General features: G+C 37.5%; 2 protein-coding genes across 2 annotated transcripts in view; both read right to left on the bottom strand.

Annotated features, from left to right (window-relative positions):
• Nucleotides 1-13,220, bottom strand: part of ITGA2 (integrin subunit alpha 2) — a 67,934-nt gene extending 54,714 nt beyond the window's left edge. The window contains exon 1 of the mRNA XM_035310616.1: nt 13,016-13,220. Coding sequence (XP_035166507.1) covers nt 13,016-13,055 — 40 coding nt within the window. The 5' untranslated portion in view covers nt 13,056-13,220. The remainder of the gene's footprint in view (nt 1-13,015) is intronic.
• Nucleotides 5,967-20,386, bottom strand: part of ITGA1 (integrin subunit alpha 1) — a 96,155-nt gene continuing 81,735 nt past the window's right edge. Inside the window, exon 30 of the mRNA XM_035310614.1 lies at nt 5,967-5,986. The gene's annotated coding sequence lies outside the window, so the exon portion shown is untranslated. The remainder of the gene's footprint in view (nt 5,987-20,386) is intronic.

Raw genomic sequence — 20,386 nt, 5'->3', positions numbered from 1 at the left:
AAGAAGAAGAAGAAGAAGAAGAAGAAGAAGAAGAAGAAGAAGAAGAAGAAGAAGGGATTGGGAAGTATTAAGCCTGTAGTCACTGAAGAAGACAAAAGCCATGACCTAACACGATAACATTACAGACATCCTTGTATAGCTTTTTAGCCCAGGAATTGCTTTGGATCAAAAAAAAAACAATGGATTATTGTTTGCTTCCTGAAGCAGTTTCATAAATTAACAGCCAGTGAGATGTGTATAGCCTACATCTCCTTAACAGTTTGGTCTAGCATTTTTTTTAATGATGTCTTATGGAAATGGTAGATACTTTAAGTTGCATTTCATGTTAATCTGCTCCCAAAGAGTTGCTACATAAAAAAGGATTCTACAAAGAAAATTTTCCCTTTAGTCCTGAAGATTTCTTCCTCTAAATAATATACACCAGTAGTGCCCTGGAACCTGCTAGGCCCCGGTAGGGACAGAGAAAAAGAAAGTAGTGGGAGGGAAGAGAGAACTTAACTCTTGGTTTCCTCTGGTTTCATCACACTGTGAATTGCACACTCTAGTTCAAGCTTTCTCTACTTCTGAAGAAATTTTAGGGGCTCTCTTTGGGGTGTTTCGTTTTTTCAATTGTGCAAGCTCACATTGGATCTCCTTATTTGTTAGGGAACTTGTAAAGGCAGTTTTGTCTCACCCCAATGCTCATCTGTTTATTGTTTTACTTCCTCTGCAAAAATTAGCTGAATTTGGCTAACAGGTTCTAGAGTTAGCAGAATACAGGCATCTACAGGGACTCACATTGTGAATCTACAGGGACTCACATTGTGAATCATCTACTGTCCTTTAAATACTAGCCAGAAAGGTGGAATGAAGGCAGGAAGAGAGAGTAATAAAGTTATGAAAGAGGGCAGTCAAGTAGTATTTGCTTTGTATTAGACATATTCAGGGTTATTTTATCTTTTTTTTTTAAAAAAAAAAAAAAGCAAAAAAAAAAAAGCTTTTTAGTATAAGAGTAAAGCTCTTACTATTCCCTTACTGTTCAAAACCTATGTTATCAGAACAATAATTCTCAATAATTCTTCATTGTGCCTTCTGGAAGCCACTAAGTAATTATCACTGCAATGAGCTTGTTTGAGATGCACGTCTGGCCAAAAACCACTTTTTTTCTTTTGCCGACATGTTAGTCTTCAGTGTGATCTGCTTTACTCTACTGCTATGTGCATTGTGTGCGTGCACAGGTAATGACATCAAATCAAGTTGTTTTTAAGATAAAATAAATAATTCTATATTGGTTGTGCTGGGATTTTCTGTACATGAATGTAAATATGAAACACAATTTTGTGTATTGCAAGTGTACTCATACATTAGAATCCAACTACATATAGCAGAGAAAATAGAGGACAACTTATAATTTAACCTGGAAAGGCTTACTAACCTTCACCTGCAAAAATCAGGAAAAGTAAAAAAATAATTTATTCTCAAATGTTTGCTGTATATGTCTCTATTGCTTGTATTTTTCTCTAATATGCACAACCTTATCAGTATATACTCAAAAAAACAACACAGAAATTTTCAGCTCATGTACTGAAACACTGGTTTTATCATCACAGTTAACCTGCTTTATTTTAAAATGAACATATTTCTTATTGAGAAAAACCCTCTAAAGAAATAAAAAATAAATAATAATAATAATAAGTAAATAAACAACAAAAAACAGAATGTAAACCTTTAAGAGGAAATCAGAATAAAAGTATGTGAATGGAACAACACTGGATCTTTTGTACGAGAAGTCAGAATATCTAATAATCATCACTTTTATTACTTTGTTATATGTCATCATGTTTACAGAAGTCTTAAAAAGGTAAGTCCTGATTACTTTATTTGTTCACCTATTTGTTTTATTTTCTTTTATCTTGAGACCGAAGTTTTCTTCCCATCAGCTACAATATATCAAACTATTTAATAATTAACTGAGATTATACAGGTTAGTGTAGAAATAAATTAGAAGCCAAAAAATAAATAAATAAATAAAAGGGGGGGTGAGGGAAGAAAGGAAAAAAAAAAAAAAAAAAAAAAAAACAGTGCCCAATGCCTCATTTAGTAATAAATCATCCTCCCTTTTTCTTTCTCTCCCTCCCTCTAAAAAGTCTTTTTGGCCAACTGTGTCTTTGTGGAAGTAGGTCAGCTCTGAGTCTGAGAGCTTCTGAGTGTGTGAGAGTCTGAGTCATTGCCTTTGAATTACAGCTGTTAATCAGAAACTGCATTGAAGAGTTACCAATAACCTGCTTTGAAAGCAAACAAGATATAATACAACAAATTGTGAATAAAAAGTAGAAGAGCCTGGGACAATGCTGCTAGTCACTGTCTGTTTTACTGCTTTGGCACTCCTACATAGTACAAGATCTATATAAATTTAGCCATCACTGCAATTTAGCCATTACTGTTGAAGACTCTACCTTGATAGCTCCCTTTTTTGCCTACATGTTGCTGTCTCCTTCATTCCCAAAGTAGATGAATATGCTGCTCTTCATCTGGAGTTGAGAAATCTCAACAACATACTGTATATACAAGGACTGACTCCAAAGTCACGTTCAAGAGAAGCTCCTGCTGGAGTGACAACTTCCTATATGTTTTTAATAAAGACAGCAAGTACTTGGACCTACTCAGACTTATTATTCTGGCATGTTTCCATCTTTAAATCCAGTGGGAATAACTTTCTTTTACAGAAAACTGACAGGAATTGCATCTTTACAAACTGATTTGCTGTTTTTTTTCTTTTCTTCCTTGATCTCTGTACAACACAGGATTATTTCTTCTTAGCTCTTAGACTCCCACAGTTTGTTCTCCATAATACCACAAAGAGATAAAAAGTACACATGGCTAACAAGCTGTACACACATATATGCTACATATGCAGTTAGGTTACTGTCTTCACAACTTATGATCATGAAAAGAAGTTTCATATGTTTCCTTACGATAAAAACTGTCTTTTCATATGGAATTTCACTCCAGCAACTTCTCTTCCCTCTTGCTCACATTACTGGTTGTTGACGCTTTTTTCAAACCATCAATATTTCCAAATATAGTCAGAGCAGCTTGAGCTACATTAGGATTGTAAAAGAGGAAATGCATGTCATCACACAGAAACCAATATGACTGCTATCTCTGTATGCTATTTTCTGCATTTGTTCTTTTTGTCTTTTAAGAAAGCCTGTTTGTACACAGATGAACATGCATGTTTGTACACAGATACCAAGAACATCAAAAACAATTAAAGGGATCTATATTTTCCTGTGCATAGCATACGCTAGACTACATGAGAATTTCAGTGCGTGTATCCTATAAGAAAAAAATAAAAATAAAAAAAAATTACATCATATCATATTATAGCATCTGAAAAGGCTAAATTAGAAAAAGTCTGAGGGACTTGCCTCATGACAGATCCAGTGTCACAGCCTGCAGCATGAGGACTGAAGTGACTTGAGAGCAACTCTACTATCATGTCACATTAGGACACCACATTTAGCACTCTGATCCTCCATTTCAGCTTCTCAGGAACTAGCCAGGAGCTCAGCAGTTTGGGCTGTATACAAGAACTGCATCAGCTGTAACAACTTCACTACATTAGCTTCCTGCAACAAGAAAACCCCCAAAGCACCACAGGATATATAATACAATAGTTGGAAGAGCTATAATTATCAGAACTTTTGTTTTCCTATAGCAGACTTAATGACTATTTATCTCCACTGGTTGGAAGGGGAGTTCATGGCCCAGCAGTCTGAATGGTAGGTGGTCCCAGCCACTCACCTGAATTTCATCCTGAATGCACATTGAAATCATCAGTTCTGGCACCAGGCAGAATATGGACTCATTAAAATCAGGAAAACAATTCAAGGATGCCCAGACTTCAGCAGCTGCCTAACCCAGACTGAACTTAAAATCACCTGTCTCCTAGGTTTTGTACTGTAAAGTCATATACATACTTAGAATATCATAAAGGTGCAGAAGCACCCCAAAATGCAAAATTATCCTACCTGAGACACACACTGCTATCATGGCCAGTGGTGATGGATGACTCCTGGATTAAATAACTTATGCTCTAAATAAGTAAATGATTAAACTAAACAGATAAGTAAATTCTTTTAATGCACTGCCTATTTTCCAAATATAAATTACACCAGCAGTCCAAAAAGGCCAGCTCAGAACTATTCTCCCATCTCAGTGCCCCAGCCATAAGGCCACAGGCAAGACGTGTCTTTGCTTGTCTGCCTGCAGACATGTGCTGGGATGAGCAGAGACCAGTTTCAGCAGCAGAGGTTGAGAGTACTTCACTTTGACTGCTTTGCTGCCTGGTAGTGAAGATGATTCTGGAAAAGTGAGAGACGTGAATCCACATTGCAACACACCTCAAGGGAGAGCTAAGTCCTAGGTGATTATTATCATCACTTCTCAGGTAGCAACTTCTTGAAAAAGAGCTCAGCTCCTTCCCCAAAATTGTCCCCAGCCAATACCTCAAGGGAAGGAGACACCTAAAGCAGGTGTCTGAGAAAGACGAAGTTCAAATACCCTCCCAGACTACTGCTTGACTTCTGGAGCCTTCCTACTTCACGTGCAAATATTTCTCACACACTTTAAAAGTGCCTAAAAGTCTCCACTAACTCAGCCACTCTGACTCATGCCAGCTGGGGCAGGGATGCCAGATTCTGGGTGCTGTGGGGGAGAATCGTGTACTGACCATACAGACCCTCCAGACCATACACAGGATTGCAGTGTGTTTAGATGCTTGTGGTCAGGTGGGTGATGCTATCTCCAATCAGAGTTCAGAAAGAAATTATCTTTTTTGAAAAATGCAGCCATTGTACAACCTGGGCACAGAGAGCAGGGCACATGTACATTTAAGAAGAGTTTTCTAGAGATAATATTTGTTTCCACAAAAGCAGAACAGTTGCTTTTTGTCTTCAGAGAAGGAGAGTCTATTGTATCTGTAATCAACTTCTGTGAAAGACAACTCCAGAGACTCCCAAAGTATTTTCTTTACCTTATTTGTTCAATACACTGAACTGGTTCTGGGCAGTTTAGAAAAGAAAACAAAAACAGTAACAAAAAAGAACATGAAATAGACATGGTGAAATGAAAGCAAATTTGGCTAGAATAACATAACTACTAATTAAGAGAACTACTAAAGGACTGGCTACTATCCAAGGAGTGCTGCTGATTTTTTACCTCTGTTTATTTTTATTTTTTGCCCATCTTAATAAGGGAGTTATTTCATTGTCAGTAATTTCTGCTGTTCTAAGTTTGACCTGTATATATTGCAAGCATATCTAAATGTGAACATTACTTGGTGGGCATAGTTAAATGAAAGGTAAGGCCAAATATTTTTTTTCCACTTACAAAAGGTCAGCTAAACTCTCATTTAAGAAATTGCAGCTAAATCTGCACTTAATTAATTGGTTCTATATACATCAGAAGTAGTGCACGTAGTGTTAGCTCAGTTTTATACCGCACAGAAGGTGTGGTATACTAAGATTAAAATGCTATCTTGTTCTTTATTAGAGCACTACATGGACTGTCTTACATATAGTTACATATACATACTTACATATACACACTTACATATACAGTTAAGACAGTAGAATTAAAGACAGCTATTAATGAAAATGTTGTGTGTTTCTTCACTTAATCGTTATTGTTCTCCTCATTTTGAAAGAGAAAGTGCAAATAAAGATACAGCGTTCTTGTCTCACATCCTGCATCAAAATATTTTCAGGTTGGAACATAATTTCAGGTTGGAAATTAGGAAAGAGTAGTTAGGCATTGGGACGGGTTGCCCAGAGAGGTGGTGGAGTCACCATCCCTAAGGGTGTTTAAGGAAAGTTTGTAGGCGGAGCTGAGGGACATGGTTTAGTGAGTGATATTGGTGGTAGGGGGATGGTTGGACCAGATGATCTTGGAGGTCTTTTGCAAACTTAATGATTTTTTGGTTCTATGAATATTTCTTAATTGTCTAAGGTGCACTAGGTGACCAGGAAGAAAACACCTCAATTCAGACAGGTCAATATGAAGCAGATTCTTTTTATGTTTTACCTTCCTTTGCATATCATAGCATATTACTATTAAGAAATCAGGACACTATTTCTTGTCATAGGCTGTCCTGACTTATTCAACTATGTATACATTTACCTCACTAAGAGAACGGGAGTAGCCAAGCATAGATTTAGACTTAAAGTTCTGTAACTTACCGACTTGTTTTAGCAGTTATGCACTTTCTTTCTTACTCAGTGCACTTTCACAGTCAGAGGGAAACATGCACTATCTATGGTTTACCACAACATTCACAACTGGGAAACTAGAATTGACCACTGCGTATGTGGAAAAAGTAGACATGCCATTTTCTAATCCCTCTGGTTTACCTCCAGGCAGCTGCCTTACTGCAGGCAATACAGAGCATGGCACATTCACACCCCCAAAAGGTGGCAACATTGCTGTGCTAAGTTCACATAAACCAAGCACAGGTTGATTATTCCTCAGTGAAATAAGTGATCTTGCAGATGGTTGAGTTAATACTTAACTGGGTAATCCAGAGTCTCAGGTGGCCTATGCATCTGTAGTTTTACCTCTACTGATTTCACACAGTTTTGTGTTGCAGCCTTAACATAGCATCAATTGCTACCTGCTTTCTTGTACAAGGATATATGATATTGACAGACAAAAGGTAAAAACCTAAAATCAAACCTTCCCTACCATCAGCCCCATCCTCCATTATTCTCCATTATAACTCCATTATTTCCTTAGGTAGATTTCATTTAAGAATGACCCCTTCACTGAGCAATATTCTCTCTTCCAGAGGTTTGTTGTTAACAGTAATTTTTCTCTGTTCTTAAGAAATAACTAACCATATTAACCAAGGAGATTTATGTGATTTTAAAAAATATCCTGTATGAACTAAAGGAAGAATGATAAACTTGGAAGCAGGATTAAAAGGGCCAAATAAATCAGGAAGAAGTCAGGAGAGTTCCACCAGAGCTGTTCATAACTTGCAAGCCCTTCACCCTGTCTACCAGTGATGTGAAAGGGACAAAAGAATCTGTGACATTCATCACGTGTGACATTCAACCATGCACATGCCATTCAGTTAAATACAAGATGTCTTTGCTCATACAGAAAAGAGTCTGTGTTTATCTTACTTCTTTGCCTGTATAGTTCCTCTTTTAAGTCCTGATTAGTGTGCAAGTCTTATTAGATTTTTGAAGAATATGCATCTCCAGGAGAAAATAAAACTGACTTAGTCATTGAATAGCATTTCAAGATCCTCAGAGGAGTAATTCAAAGTAACAATTGCTGGCACTCAGAATATTGAATTCATTTGCTAATTCAGAAATACCAGCCTGATTTGGAAGTGATGTAAATGTTCACACAACTTATATTGACTCCACTGGATGCTTTTAGTATCCTCTACATCCAAAAAATGAGTGCAGCATGAACAGAAAGAACATAATCTCATATTGCTTTACACAGATATATATTCACACTCAGTTAACATAGACAGAAATTATTATTTATCCAGCATATTCCTATTCAATTATTTTTAATGTCCTTTTATCAGTACCATGAAAAAGGGGTATGTTCATACCCCTTTAGTACAGACACATATCACTACTTCACTTAAATGTGTTATAAATAAAAATCCAGCTCTGTTATCCTTTTTAACAGAAATGAAAACTAAGGCTGAGACTGTTCTCTGATGTCCTTGACTAATTTGAATGGGATCAGTACAGCCAATTTATTTACACATACACACACACACAAAAAAAAAAAAAAAAAAAAAAAAAAAAAAAACTTATCATCTCAATTTCTCTTGCTTTGCAGGGTTTTGAAATCTTAACACAGCTTTTTATCACAGGGCCAGGGATCACTTTGTGAAGAAGTCCTAAACATGAACATTGCTAATGGAAATGTCCTAAAACAAGCAGATAACGTGTTGGTATGCAAGTGCATGGCTACTCTGATGAGAAGCCAGCCAGTGTCCTGTCTGCATTTCAGCATGGTAACCATGGAAATGGGAACCAGCCTGCACAGAGCCTAACAAAGGAAACCTTGAAATGAAAATAACAACAGCGACGAGAGCCTGGCCAAGATTTCTGCTGGAGAAAATGACTGGTCTGAAGATGGATAAACTCCCTTTTACCTGCATTACCCATAAAGGACAGTGTTTTATTCACATTTACCCATTTGGAGATTAAGACATTGTATTGGCAGTTCCAATTATCAGCCTTCATGAAAATACATTACATAAAGTACATGCAGAAACTACTTTTATTCATTCAAAATTAACAACAGTGAAGAAAGACCACAATGAATAATATTTATATAGTGACTAAGAAACACAATGAAATCAAAAATATCTGTCCTTTTATTTTGACTTCCTAAATGAAAATTCTGTGCAACTGAGTAAATAATAATAATAAAAAGCATAGGACAATTCAAAAACTGTTCCAGAATCAGATAGCACATAGTTAAAACTTGTTGGTAAGATCTCATGTTTGCTTTGCCCAAATTATGCACAAATAAATATTAGCTGTTAATGTGTTTAGGAGTGTGACAGTAATATGCTGTGTATTTTCTAAAATAAATGTAATTTGTACAAAATACAAGTCCTGTAAAACAGTATGAATGATGCCTTGCTTCAATGTGCAATGCTGTGAAAGGCAAAACTCCAAGAATAATATATAATAACATTCCTGCTACCTGACAAGCTTTCTGAAAGTAGGAAAAACTAGAGATAGTTTTAGTTTCGGAAAAGTTCACATTTGGGTCGTGCTTTCTAACAATCTTCAGATTTTAGAATGATTTTAAACAAAAAGATAAGTAGGATATTAAAACAGCAAGGTGACAAAAGATGATTAAAAAAAAGAGAGAATGGCAAAAATTAATTGGAGCTGTACAGCTTTAAATTGATGTGGTGTGTTGGGTGTGTTATCGTTACACACTACATTTTTACCTGGACTTTTGACTTCATTTATTTTACCAAATGGGCAATTTTCATTTGCTATTCAGTTAAAAGTTTTCTCCTTTCCGGTCAGCACATGGTCTAGTACTTTTTATGTTTGCTAACTTAACCCGCTGAACTATCAGCTTCCTTGTGTGTTCATCCTTGCGTATTTTGACCATAAACATCTAAGTATTTGCAAATGACTGTGAAGTTAATTTTGACCACTCATGTGAAGAGATCCTCATTAAAAAAAATATTAAAAAAATGTTTGAGGTCAAAAGTACTCACCACTTTTGGATATCTAATGATACAGCTAAAACCTTGTTTTTTCAGAATACATAGCACATTCAAAATACAATTTCCATTGACTTCATTCACAGCTATGAATACACAGCAGCCTTGCATGTCAAGATGCTCTTTCACAAGCAGCTCAAGCCAGTGGAAGTGTTGGCTACCAGTGCAAGAAACTTTTCCAGCTTCCCTCCCACCCCTGGCTACAAGTTCTGACTGTCCCCTATGCCACTGCTAACACTTAAACAAACTGCTCAAATGAACAGGATCAGGTTAGCTGATCTCCAAAACTGACCTGGCCCCAAAAAGGGAAAAAAATAATCAGGCAAATGGGTCCCTGACCTGTTCCCCAGACCACATTCCAGTAGCACCATGGGGAAACTGGTGGGAACATGCAATCAGAAGAGGATGAAATGTCCTTGCAGCAGCAGCCCCATATTCAGGTCAGCTTAACCAGATTGTGAAAATGCAGCGACAGTTTTGAGAACCCCTGGCTGAGCAAAAATAAAGAGAGGAGCACAAAAGCTCCAACCATGTGTCAAAGATTTGATTTAAATGACTCGCCTGAAATTGCACTGGCTTTTTGTGTCCAAAAGAAAATAAGAAAAGAAAAGAAAAAAAAAAAAAAAAGGAAAAAAAAGAAACAGATAAAAATCCAATTCTGCAAGGAAAAATGTATATATATATGTGTGTGTGTACGTATATATATACGTATATGTATGTATACGTATATATATACGTATATATATATATATACGTACACACACATATATATAATATATATTTTCTCTTCATCCTACTTTTCTTCCCATTCTTAGGGCCATTTTCTAATGTCAACAGTAAGGGAGGCAGGAGTCCCAACCTCTTTTCTGATCATCACCACATTCACCTGTTCACAGACAGCCACATCAGCGAGGAGGAAGGATGTGGACCTGAGTTCAAAGCACTGTGTGATGTGCTGGATGTGCAAAGGGGACAAATCCAGGTTGCTCACTTACTTCTTGCACTTCCTAACTTTTGCATTTTTGTCACAGGTGTTTTATCATAACATTCATATTTATAGTCGCCAGTTCTCTGGGATTTATACAAAATTGATCAGAAGAGAAAGACTGTTAGTGGGGTCTTCCTGTCTCACCATACAGCTCTCACCATACAGCCCATTGCCAGCAAATCTGAAGGACACTGCTGCTTCCTGGAACTATGTAGTGCAAGGTTCAGATAGGTACTGAACAAAAAACAAGAGATTACAATTGGAAATTCTGGATTCTATATGAAGTTTCAGAGAACCACCCCTTCCCAATTTCACACAGGACTGCTGTCTTTCTCCAGGATGTCTGGGCCTAACAACTTAAGAGCTTGTGGTCCACAACTGGCACACATGGTCCAAAAGGCATAACTCTTATTTAGCTGGGATTTTTCAGTTCAGAGTTGAATAGTGTGAGCGATATAGGCTTGACAGACTGGGAATTTTAAGAACATGCCAAAGTTATATCTCCTGAAGGATCCAGATTCAAACTGGAAAGCAGAGATTGCTGTAAAAATACCAAATAATACAAGAAGAGAGAGTTTCCATGTTTGCAGATATAGATCTGCAAAGTTTCCATGTTTGCAGATATAGATCTAGACCTCATGCAGCCCATTGCAACTATAATCACAAATAAAGCCTCACTGAGTTCCATATCAAGGATGGACACAGAATTAATATTAATAAAAAATCAATAAAAATGATAAAAATCAATTTATTTCCAGAGGAATGAAATTTTCCAAAGGTTTGTTTCTTGGCCAACTTTGGGTACAGTTTCAAGATGATGCGAATAACACCCTCCTGACAAATTTCAAATATCTGCTCTGAAGTATGAGGGCACTAGAGCTTTCCAAAGTAAATGTTACCAATATTGAGCCCAAGAAAGGCATGTATTTTCCACTGGCCTCACTCTCAGGAAAAACTGTGCTATTTTGGCTCCAATTTTTTAAAGAAAAAAGGAAGAAAACCGGATGTTGAAAATGCAGATTTAAAGAATTACTTGTGGTGAAGATACAAGCAGCTAAAACCAGTGTATTGCAATAGAAAGCATCAGGTCCAGGTTGCGCTATGAAGTTACTCCTCTTAACTTTACTTCCGTGCTACTCCTTATAACAGAATCTACTTTTATGTACTGTTTGGCCAACAAGTAACAAGATTGGTAACAAGTTTATAATACCAAAATGGTAGTTCTATTACATTTTCTATTTCTTTCTTCTTGTAGCATCTATAGTCTCAATGACTTTCCAACCACAAAAATACACACAAAACAAAACCAACAAAGAAACAAATAACCCACACCTTTACCAACTGTTGTATTACTTTTAGTTGAGTTTGAAGATACAACAAAGCAATATGCTTATGTGGCCCATTTAATATAGCTGATAATTCAGAAATTTATATATTATACAAAATCAAGTCTAAAATATACTTGGGGTATTTTCTTGCTGGATGGCCTAAGGTAGCCCAAGTAAATTTAAATTTAAGACTACTGCCTTTGAAAGTTAAAGACTTCGTCAGAATTCAATCATTGCAGTAGGACTAAACCACTCAGAGAAAACAATCCCTTAATGAAACTTACTTTTTCCTTACTTTCCTTCTAGTTCTGTAAGATCAAAAAAGGCTTTAAAGTGAGTATTAACCCAGAAATTACATCTATTAACATCAAATGTCACGACAGTTTTGAAATCAAAAGTAAGTCAACTTTCAACTGTATAAATGAAGATCAATCATTGATAGTGCCTGAACAAAGCAGACCTATCCCATTCCTGTCAGTCTCACTGCCAGGGGAATCCTGCTCTCACAACCAGTCCTTATCTTCTGCTTTTACCACTTTTAGCACAAACTTTTGCAGTCCTAGGACTTTTAGCCTGGGACTGACGAGGCCTGTTAATTTAAAGGTCCTTGTGTACAGTGACCATAACCAGGAACATAAAGGATGGATGGAGCAAAAGTGCAGAGTGGATGTTTTGCCCCCTGATGCTTTTAAGATTTTTTGAGAAAACTACCAAGTGGTTTTTATACTGTATATCTCATCACAGGTTAATATCATTGTATTTGATTTAACACCCTGCAGCCGCACATTCCACTGTAGTGTTTGCTATAGTTACTGAAAGAACAAGTTGGAACAGCTCATCAGTGAAAACTCACTTTTATGCCTCTTCTTCAGCTAATTAAGGGTTTGAGAGAGCATACAGTAATATTACAAACTCTGAATGTGTTTGGGAATTTGCTTATGGCAAGTGAATATGATAGCTTATAGTTCCCAGGAAAATATATGTAATGGTAATTTAGTCAGCCAAGAGAAGGAGGAGATGGTTCAAGTTTCCCTGTCCTTTTCCAAGGAGAGACGTCTGCCCAGCAGGGTGGGATTAGACCTAGATGATTTTTGCAAATTAGGAGCAGCATTCACAACAAAGAGTATCACCTTCCCAAAAGGGAAAGGCACAATCTCCGTACAACCGCGAACCCGCGTAGCAAACTGCACCTTCCCTGTAGCACTACCACCACTACCATTTTTCTCAAATCACAACCCGGTGCCAACCCGGGAGGAGTTCAGGGACCCAACCTGCCCAGGGAGCACGGGCTGTGCGCCTGCTCCGGAGCATCGCACCCAGAAATGCGACCAGCAAAGCGCGCAGCGGTCGACGCCGCGGTGGAGGCAGCAGCGCAAGGGCTCCGCGCTCCCCTCGCCCCGCTCCGCAGGCGCGCAGCCTGGCGCTGAGACCTACCCAGAGCCAGAAAGAGCGGCGGCAGCGCCGCGGAGCCCATGGTGCGGTGCTGCGCGGTGCTGCGCTGTGCGGTGCGCGTTGGCCGGGCCGGTGCCGCTCCCGAGCTGGCCGCTTCCCAGCGCGGCACTGAGCGCCACCTGCTTCTCGCCGCACCGAAATACCCCTCCTCTTCCTCCTCTTCCTCTTCCTCCTCCTCCTCCTCCTCGTCCCGCCCGCCCCTTCACCTCCCGGAGACCCTGCGCTCCAGTCCGCCCCCGTTGCCGCTCCTGAGGGGTGGCTGTGACCGGTGTGTGCCCGCTCCTCCTGGCTGCGCCGGGCTGGAGGCAGCCCCGGGTACCCTGAGCCAATCCTCCGCAGGCGGGTGGGGGGGCGTGGGGGGGGGCTTCCTTTTCCCACTTTTGGAGCCAGCTGAAAGTGCTGCAAGCCGTGGTGAAATTGTTGACTGCCGAGGCAGCGCAGAGAGGTTGTCTTCGCTGAGTTTAGCACTGTATACTCGATTGCTTTAAGCCGACACCTTCTCCTTTAAATGAAACTCCTGCAGAATATGCCTTCAGCTGTGAGGAGTGCAACAGGATGCGGGAACCTTGCCGCCCGACTGACCCGGCGATGCCTATGCAAAATGCCGCCTTAGCTGCCCTGCCAATGTCCAGGGACACAGTGAAAGTGAAAGCCTGTAAAAATATGAAGCGAGGATTCTGCTCGCAAAGGAATCAGAAATCAGTGCAAAGTGCAGGTTTACCTCCATTCTGCGCAGCTTTCAGCCTGTTTGAGTACTGTATATTCAAAGTATTTGAGAAACCTTCCTTTTCTCAGTCCCTCTGTCCTGGTATGTAACAGAAATTGTGGTACAACCTATATTATACAGCCTGTTTTTATACATTCTGGTTTTGCAACAATGATTTTTAGTGGATAAATTTGAACTTTCTGTCAATAACACTGTGGAGTGAAAAAGGCAATTTGTCTGGAAACTTGAAATAGAAAGGTTTCCTTCCTTCCCCCTGTTCATTGTCTAGGTCACAGTCCTTTTGGTGTAACATAGATCATAGCTTTTATTTCAGGAGTGTTATAAAAATACATGTATTCTCTCACTGTATTATGTCTTTTTCATGCTGTGACTCTGAATTGTAAATTGACAGGTTACCTTCAGAGCCTGTTAACTTATGGAGCCTGTTAAGATGTGGGATTGTGCAACAGGTATTTATTTTGACATTTTATTTTTATTTTTTATTTTTTCATGAACTTTTTATAGTTTAAGAAAACTTCATTTGGAATTTAATGTCATTGATGGAAGTACAGCAGGGACCTGTTACGGCATAACTCACATTGGTCTCTTGCATATATTTACTCTTTAATGACAAAGTCTTGTTACTCAGCCTAACCCATGAACTCACACATGGACTCACTTCCCAAGACATCATCATTTCTGACCTAGGAAACATTCCCTCTGAGGACTCAGTCAATCGTTTACCGACAATGACTCACATGTCTCAGTGCAGTCCCTCGATTTCCTCTTTATGGTGTCTCAACAGCCCTGCAAATATACACTTCAAGGGGCAGCTACCTAAAGCAGAAATATATGCTCCACTACCAGGTGTGATAACAGTCCTTGACTCTTCTCTCCTTGTCCATGCTGAGTGTGTAAGTATGTGTGCAGCTCTGGGATGAGGAGGGAAATGTATACTAACACAAAGAAAAAAAAAAAGAAAGAAGAAAAATAATAATAATAATAAACAAAATCCAGAGCATAGACAAAATGATTTCTAAAATCAAATACACCTAAAATCATTCTCTGCCCCACCTTAAAATAGCCTCTGAAGACCAAGGCACCTCATTTTCCTAAGGAACAATGTCTTTGATTCAGTTACATCATCCTAATTATAAATACACCCTCAGGATACGAAACTTTCTTCCTCATCCAGACACAATGTTGAAAAATAGTTTCACACACACAAAGGCTGTCTCCCAGAGTGTTGCTTCCCAAACTGACATTTGTCTGTATCTGTGAAGAATAGGTCAAAAGAGAATATATGCTGCATAAATTATTTTGTTCTATAACAATATACCTTTAGACGAATACTTGTTTTAAGTCGATTAAAAGGCTTTTTTTTTTTTTTTTAATAATTCTATTATATAATCCTGAACTGCATATTGTGTATTATAGAGAACCATATTTTCTGTGCTGTGCAGTATTTCACCTTTTAGATTTTTATTCATTTTTTTTTTTCAGCTACACTATACTTACTTTTTATGTAATTAGGGAAAGAAAGAAGGAAGGAAAGAATAAGAAAATTGTTCCTTAATATATTTAATCAAAAAAAAAAAAAAAATTCAGAGAAAATATAGCTTAGTACTCATTATTTTTGGAATTTAAAAGGGAGCCTGATAAGCATTCTGTGCTCTACGTCTTCACTATTTACTGATGTTCTTTTTAGCACCCTGTTGTGCTTGCTTGTCAGTGATCACAAGGACACTTGCAAAAAATCTTGTATCTGCCCGAGCTGGTTTGCAAAGTTTCAGACTTGGTTCTATGCAAATACAGATAAGTTGCATTTTAGAAGTATCTATTTGGTTGGCAATTGCCAAATGAGCTTTCTTTTTTCATGGTAAGTGTGGTGGGAAGCAAGTAGCTTGATCAGTACCACTACAAAAAGATCACTATAATTTTTCCATTTTCAAGAGAAAGAAGCTGCACAAATATTTATTAAAAATATGATGAATGCATATTAATCTGTTTTATTGTGGGATTTTTGCAATCAGTATATATATTTAACATGATGACATAATCAAAACTTAATGGCAACCTTCTCATAAAAACATTCGGGTATTTCCATTTTTTGTCATCTGTGAGGGGTGGCTGCACACTCAGAGTTTTTGTGCTGTGCACAACCTATGAGTTTTTTGTTCACTTATTTCTGGGAGGGGCTCTCATGAAAATGATGCAATTTGCAGGCTGTGAGGCCAAGGTGTATGGTTCCAGGTCATTTCTTTGATGTGTATGAAGATGTTAGAGGGAAGGTCCACCAAGTAACAGTTGTTACTTTTTGCAGGCACATGAAATCTGTAACAAAAAATGTTATATTAAAAGAAGGCATGGAAGGAAGAAAAATGAGCTACCAAAACAAAACAAAAACAACAAACAAACAAACAAAAACAAAAACGAAACACCACCACCACCAACAGCAACAACAACCCAGCCAATCAAAAACCAAAAAAAAGAATGTAGTTTAGACATTAGTAATAATTCAATTTTGGTATTAAGCTTTAAAAGGTCAAAAAACAAACAAACAAACAAAAAACTCAAATGACATATCAGGTATTATTTAACCAGTTAGTATAGTATAAGCCAGTACTTTGTTATTCTCCTGATCAAAACACACGTTTTAAACACTCTTTGCAATTTTGCTTCATTCACTTCAAAGTGCTATGTTAGAACTAGAAAAACTTGAGACAGAGGATTGAAGGTGAGGAAAGTCTTCAATACAAAGTCTAAGTTAGGACTTTTACCTCTGGAATAGGCGTGTCTTAAAAGGAAATATTAAATGTGTCATATTAGAAGGGACATGGATGATGGTGATGGGGTTAGTAATACACTGTCCTCTAGAATAGGTAAGTTTGGGCTGTGTGACAAAGCTACCATGAAGAAAGGTGAGCACAGAAAAAAGGGTATGTTTCTTCTCCCAGAGTGTACTCTGGTGCAGACCTCAGTGCCATGGAGTGGTAGAAGTTTAAAGCTAATACGGGTTCCCCATTGTGGCTGAAGAAACAGATTACTAAACACACTGAAATCTTCCCATCCTGTGAAGAACTTGAGCTGCAAAAAAGCTCGAGGCTGGAACAGTGGTGGTGAGAAACTGGTCTTGTCTAAGTCTTAGGCTTTTTCATAGGTATCTGCTTTGGTTGACATTAGAGACAGGACTTTATATTACACAGATTTTGGTCTGAGCCAATATTAGTTCTTTTACATGATTTTGCCATTGGTCTAATTTACAGTTTTCTATTCAGTTAATTTAATTTCAAAGACTAATCAGGAAGCCACACTTGTTAATATTTATAAGGATTGGCAATTTTTAGTATTTTGTTCATTTTATGACTTCATTCTAAGCCATTATTGAGAATGTAATAGTTGATTTGACTTTAATAGATATATTTCTGTATTCTCAATACTGATGAAATATTGATGAAATAAGTGCTTTCCAGAGGGTATATGGTCCATCCCTCTTGGGAATCTGCACAGAGGGCATAAGTTTAGTGAAAGATGAAAATAGCCTACACTCTCAGTCACCTTTGAAAGCCTTTGCATGCAAAGGGTGGACAAGAAGAATCACTGTGTAGGTTTCAGAAGTGCCTGCACTGTTGACTTAAATTAAAAAAAGAAGTCATTTAGTTCAGGTGTACTTGTGTGTCAGATGCATAAAATACTATGTAATATGTAATAAAATATGTAAAGTACTATGGTGAGGCCCCCTGCCCAGGCACACCCCTTACAAAGCAAACCATCCCAGATTTTGAGCCCATTCCCTTCTTTAGTGCCCTACATTAGGTTGTCACAATCTACCATCTACATGATTGACATGGTTTATCCTGATGGATAGGTTAATCCTCACAATAAAATAAAATAAAGTAAAATAAAATAAATAATAATAATAATAATAATAAATCGGTTTAAAGCATATGGAGCCACTTCCTTCACCTTCCCATCCATCTCATTCAAATCCACGTAGGGAAGTAGATTTTCTTACATGGTGATTTGAGATTAACAGATCTTGTTACACAGCCCAACGAAGAGTAAACACCTTGAACCGAGTAATCTGTTTTCCACTAAACCTGCCACCAATGAAGAGAAAGGGATAACTGAGATGACAAAGACTCACAATAGACCTTGGCAAAATGTTTGAAAGTTAAGTTGCGTCAGTATGCACTTGATTTATTTCACCAGTTGATATAAACTTCAGAGGAACTAAAAAGGATTGAAAAGTGAAATTGAGATTTTAAAGGGAAAACACAGGAGCCATAGTTTTATACTCCTTTTCCCTACTGCAAAGAGAAGTATACCAGTGCTTTGATGTGAACAGCAGATGTGCAGAAACAATATTCACATCCTTTAAATTCAGGCTGTCCTCTGAAAAATAAATACAAAATTGATATTCATGAGAGGGTTCAGTAGAAAGCCCTCAAAAGGCAGAGTGTGGCCATTGTGTCCTCTCCAGTCCTGCTTCTGTCTATATATATCAGTACATGCTAACCTATTACAAATTGTTTTGACGGAACTATGTCCTACCACCATGGAGTACATACCTATTTTTTCTGATTCTCTTTATAGGTGAGCAAAAATTATGCCTGTTGTGGAGGAAAATATGCTCATGGGAAATAAAGTAGCCAGGAAAGAAATGTTGCCATTCATTTTTGATCTAAAAGTGAGGCCCAATATGACAGCCTGCTAAATGTGTATAATTTTGTGCTCTGTAGAACAGTTGGTGTTCTCTCTCAGAGGCTTCAGCCCACTTCCCAGAGCATTAACCTTGATGCAGCTCCAATAATCACTTGAGCTGATAAAAACAGCGGGTATCTTCTTCCAAATAGTTCTCATACAGGAGTTATGGATTATAGGTACATCATGAGAAGATGAGAAACTCTATCTGCTCAAAATATGTCTTTATTTACATTTTTGACAATTTTATTTTGAAAATTTGAAAACCTAGTTGTTGTCTGCTGTGTGGAACTAAAACCTATTAATTGTGCCTTTTTATTTGTCTGCCACAGAGTTGCTTAATCATTTGTTAGGCATTTTTAACCAAACCTTAAAAAATCCCCAAGAATCTCATATGAATTGTAAATGGATGAGATGAAATTGATTAAAATCTTAATACATATTTTATTTTATTTTATTTTATTTTATTTTATTTTATTTTATTTTATTTTTCTTATATTATTTGCAGCTTATCAAAAAATAATACTGAGTCTTCAAGAAAATACTTTTCAGTATGTTTGTAACTGCTGAATTGGATCTATTTTGAACAGATCTTTTGCTAAATTACCTTCCATTTGCTACTGAACTTTGAGTTAAAGATGGAATATAAGACAAGATTGTGAGGGGAAAATTATGGTAACAAGATCAACTGTCATCTAGTTGATAAGATGAACAAAATTATTCCTTATCAGATTGCAAAATTCTTATCATCCTACAAGAAAAAGTCTCAGCTGGCAAACAGGCTAGCCTTCAAAAATTATTAAATCTGAAGGTACTTTGCATGAAAGAACAAAATGTGTTGCAGCAGTGTCTTATAAGACATGTATTGCTCTTTAGCTATATTTGCCAATGCTTGTGTGCTGATAGTTATCTTTTCAAATATTGGGAATTTATGTTGCAAAGGAGGCCAGAGAGTCTTTGAATTAATCTTCTGATCTGAGATCCTCAAATGGCAGATTCCTCAGATAAATGGCAAAAAGCCTAAACTCAGTAGTTTCTGATGTTCACAGGAGTCCCTAAACTCACAACACTGGTATCAGCAAAGCACTTTTTCTGGATCACAGTGTTGTGGGAAGTTTCAGCTGAACCCTAGCAATCAGAGACCTGCTAGCATCTGTAGTGGCATATGTAAAATGTCTGAGACTAGAGAAATATGCTCTTATCAGTGATGTTTTATGAGCAGGCAAACAATTGTGAGCCTCAGTGGTTATTAATGTGGGCCATAAGATGAGGACACTTGGCAACATTCATGTATACAGTTCCCCAAAAGGAAGGAAAATAAATTATATTTCTCAGACTACAGTGACTGCCACAATTACAAAACTTCAAATGCCTTTTTAGGGTAAATTGAGGAGATCTGCTGATAAGATGCAAAGGCTCTGTAACATAAGACTACATGAAGGAAACTTCACTGGAGAGAGTAATTCTATTTCATTACTGCAGGAGGAATAACAATGGCACAGTTAATGTGAAGAAGCCTTAAGAACCATACATAATAATGAAACAGATAAATGAAATTTTGCAGCAAATGCTCAGTAACTCTCAGTTCCAAAACAAGCTGAACCATAACTGAGAAGCCAGATTTCACAATAGCCACCTCTGAAAGTGAACAGTGAAGAAAGAAGAAAGTTTGCCAAGCTAACTGACCTGCTAGATCTAAATGTACAATACACTTCAAGTACTTCTGCTCCTTCTCACATTTCTTTAAAAATACCTAGGCAGTGTAACATTCAGTGAGCCCTTGAGGAATGTCTATCTTTTCTGAAAAGACATGAGGAGGGAGAAAAGAAGACAGAGGAGTGCTTTGCACAAGGGGCAAAGCAGTAAAGGACCAACATATCTCCCCAAGAAAAATAAATAAATAAATAAATAAATAAATAAAATAAGTAAATAAATAAAAAAGC

Source organism: Oxyura jamaicensis, chromosome Z (genome assembly GCF_011077185.1).
Source record: "Oxyura jamaicensis isolate SHBP4307 breed ruddy duck chromosome Z, BPBGC_Ojam_1.0, whole genome shotgun sequence".
NCBI classification, from domain to species: Eukaryota; Metazoa; Chordata; class Aves; order Anseriformes; family Anatidae; genus Oxyura; species Oxyura jamaicensis.
Note: the sequence above shows the minus strand (reverse complement) of the source record. Positions and strands in the feature narration are given on the sequence as shown.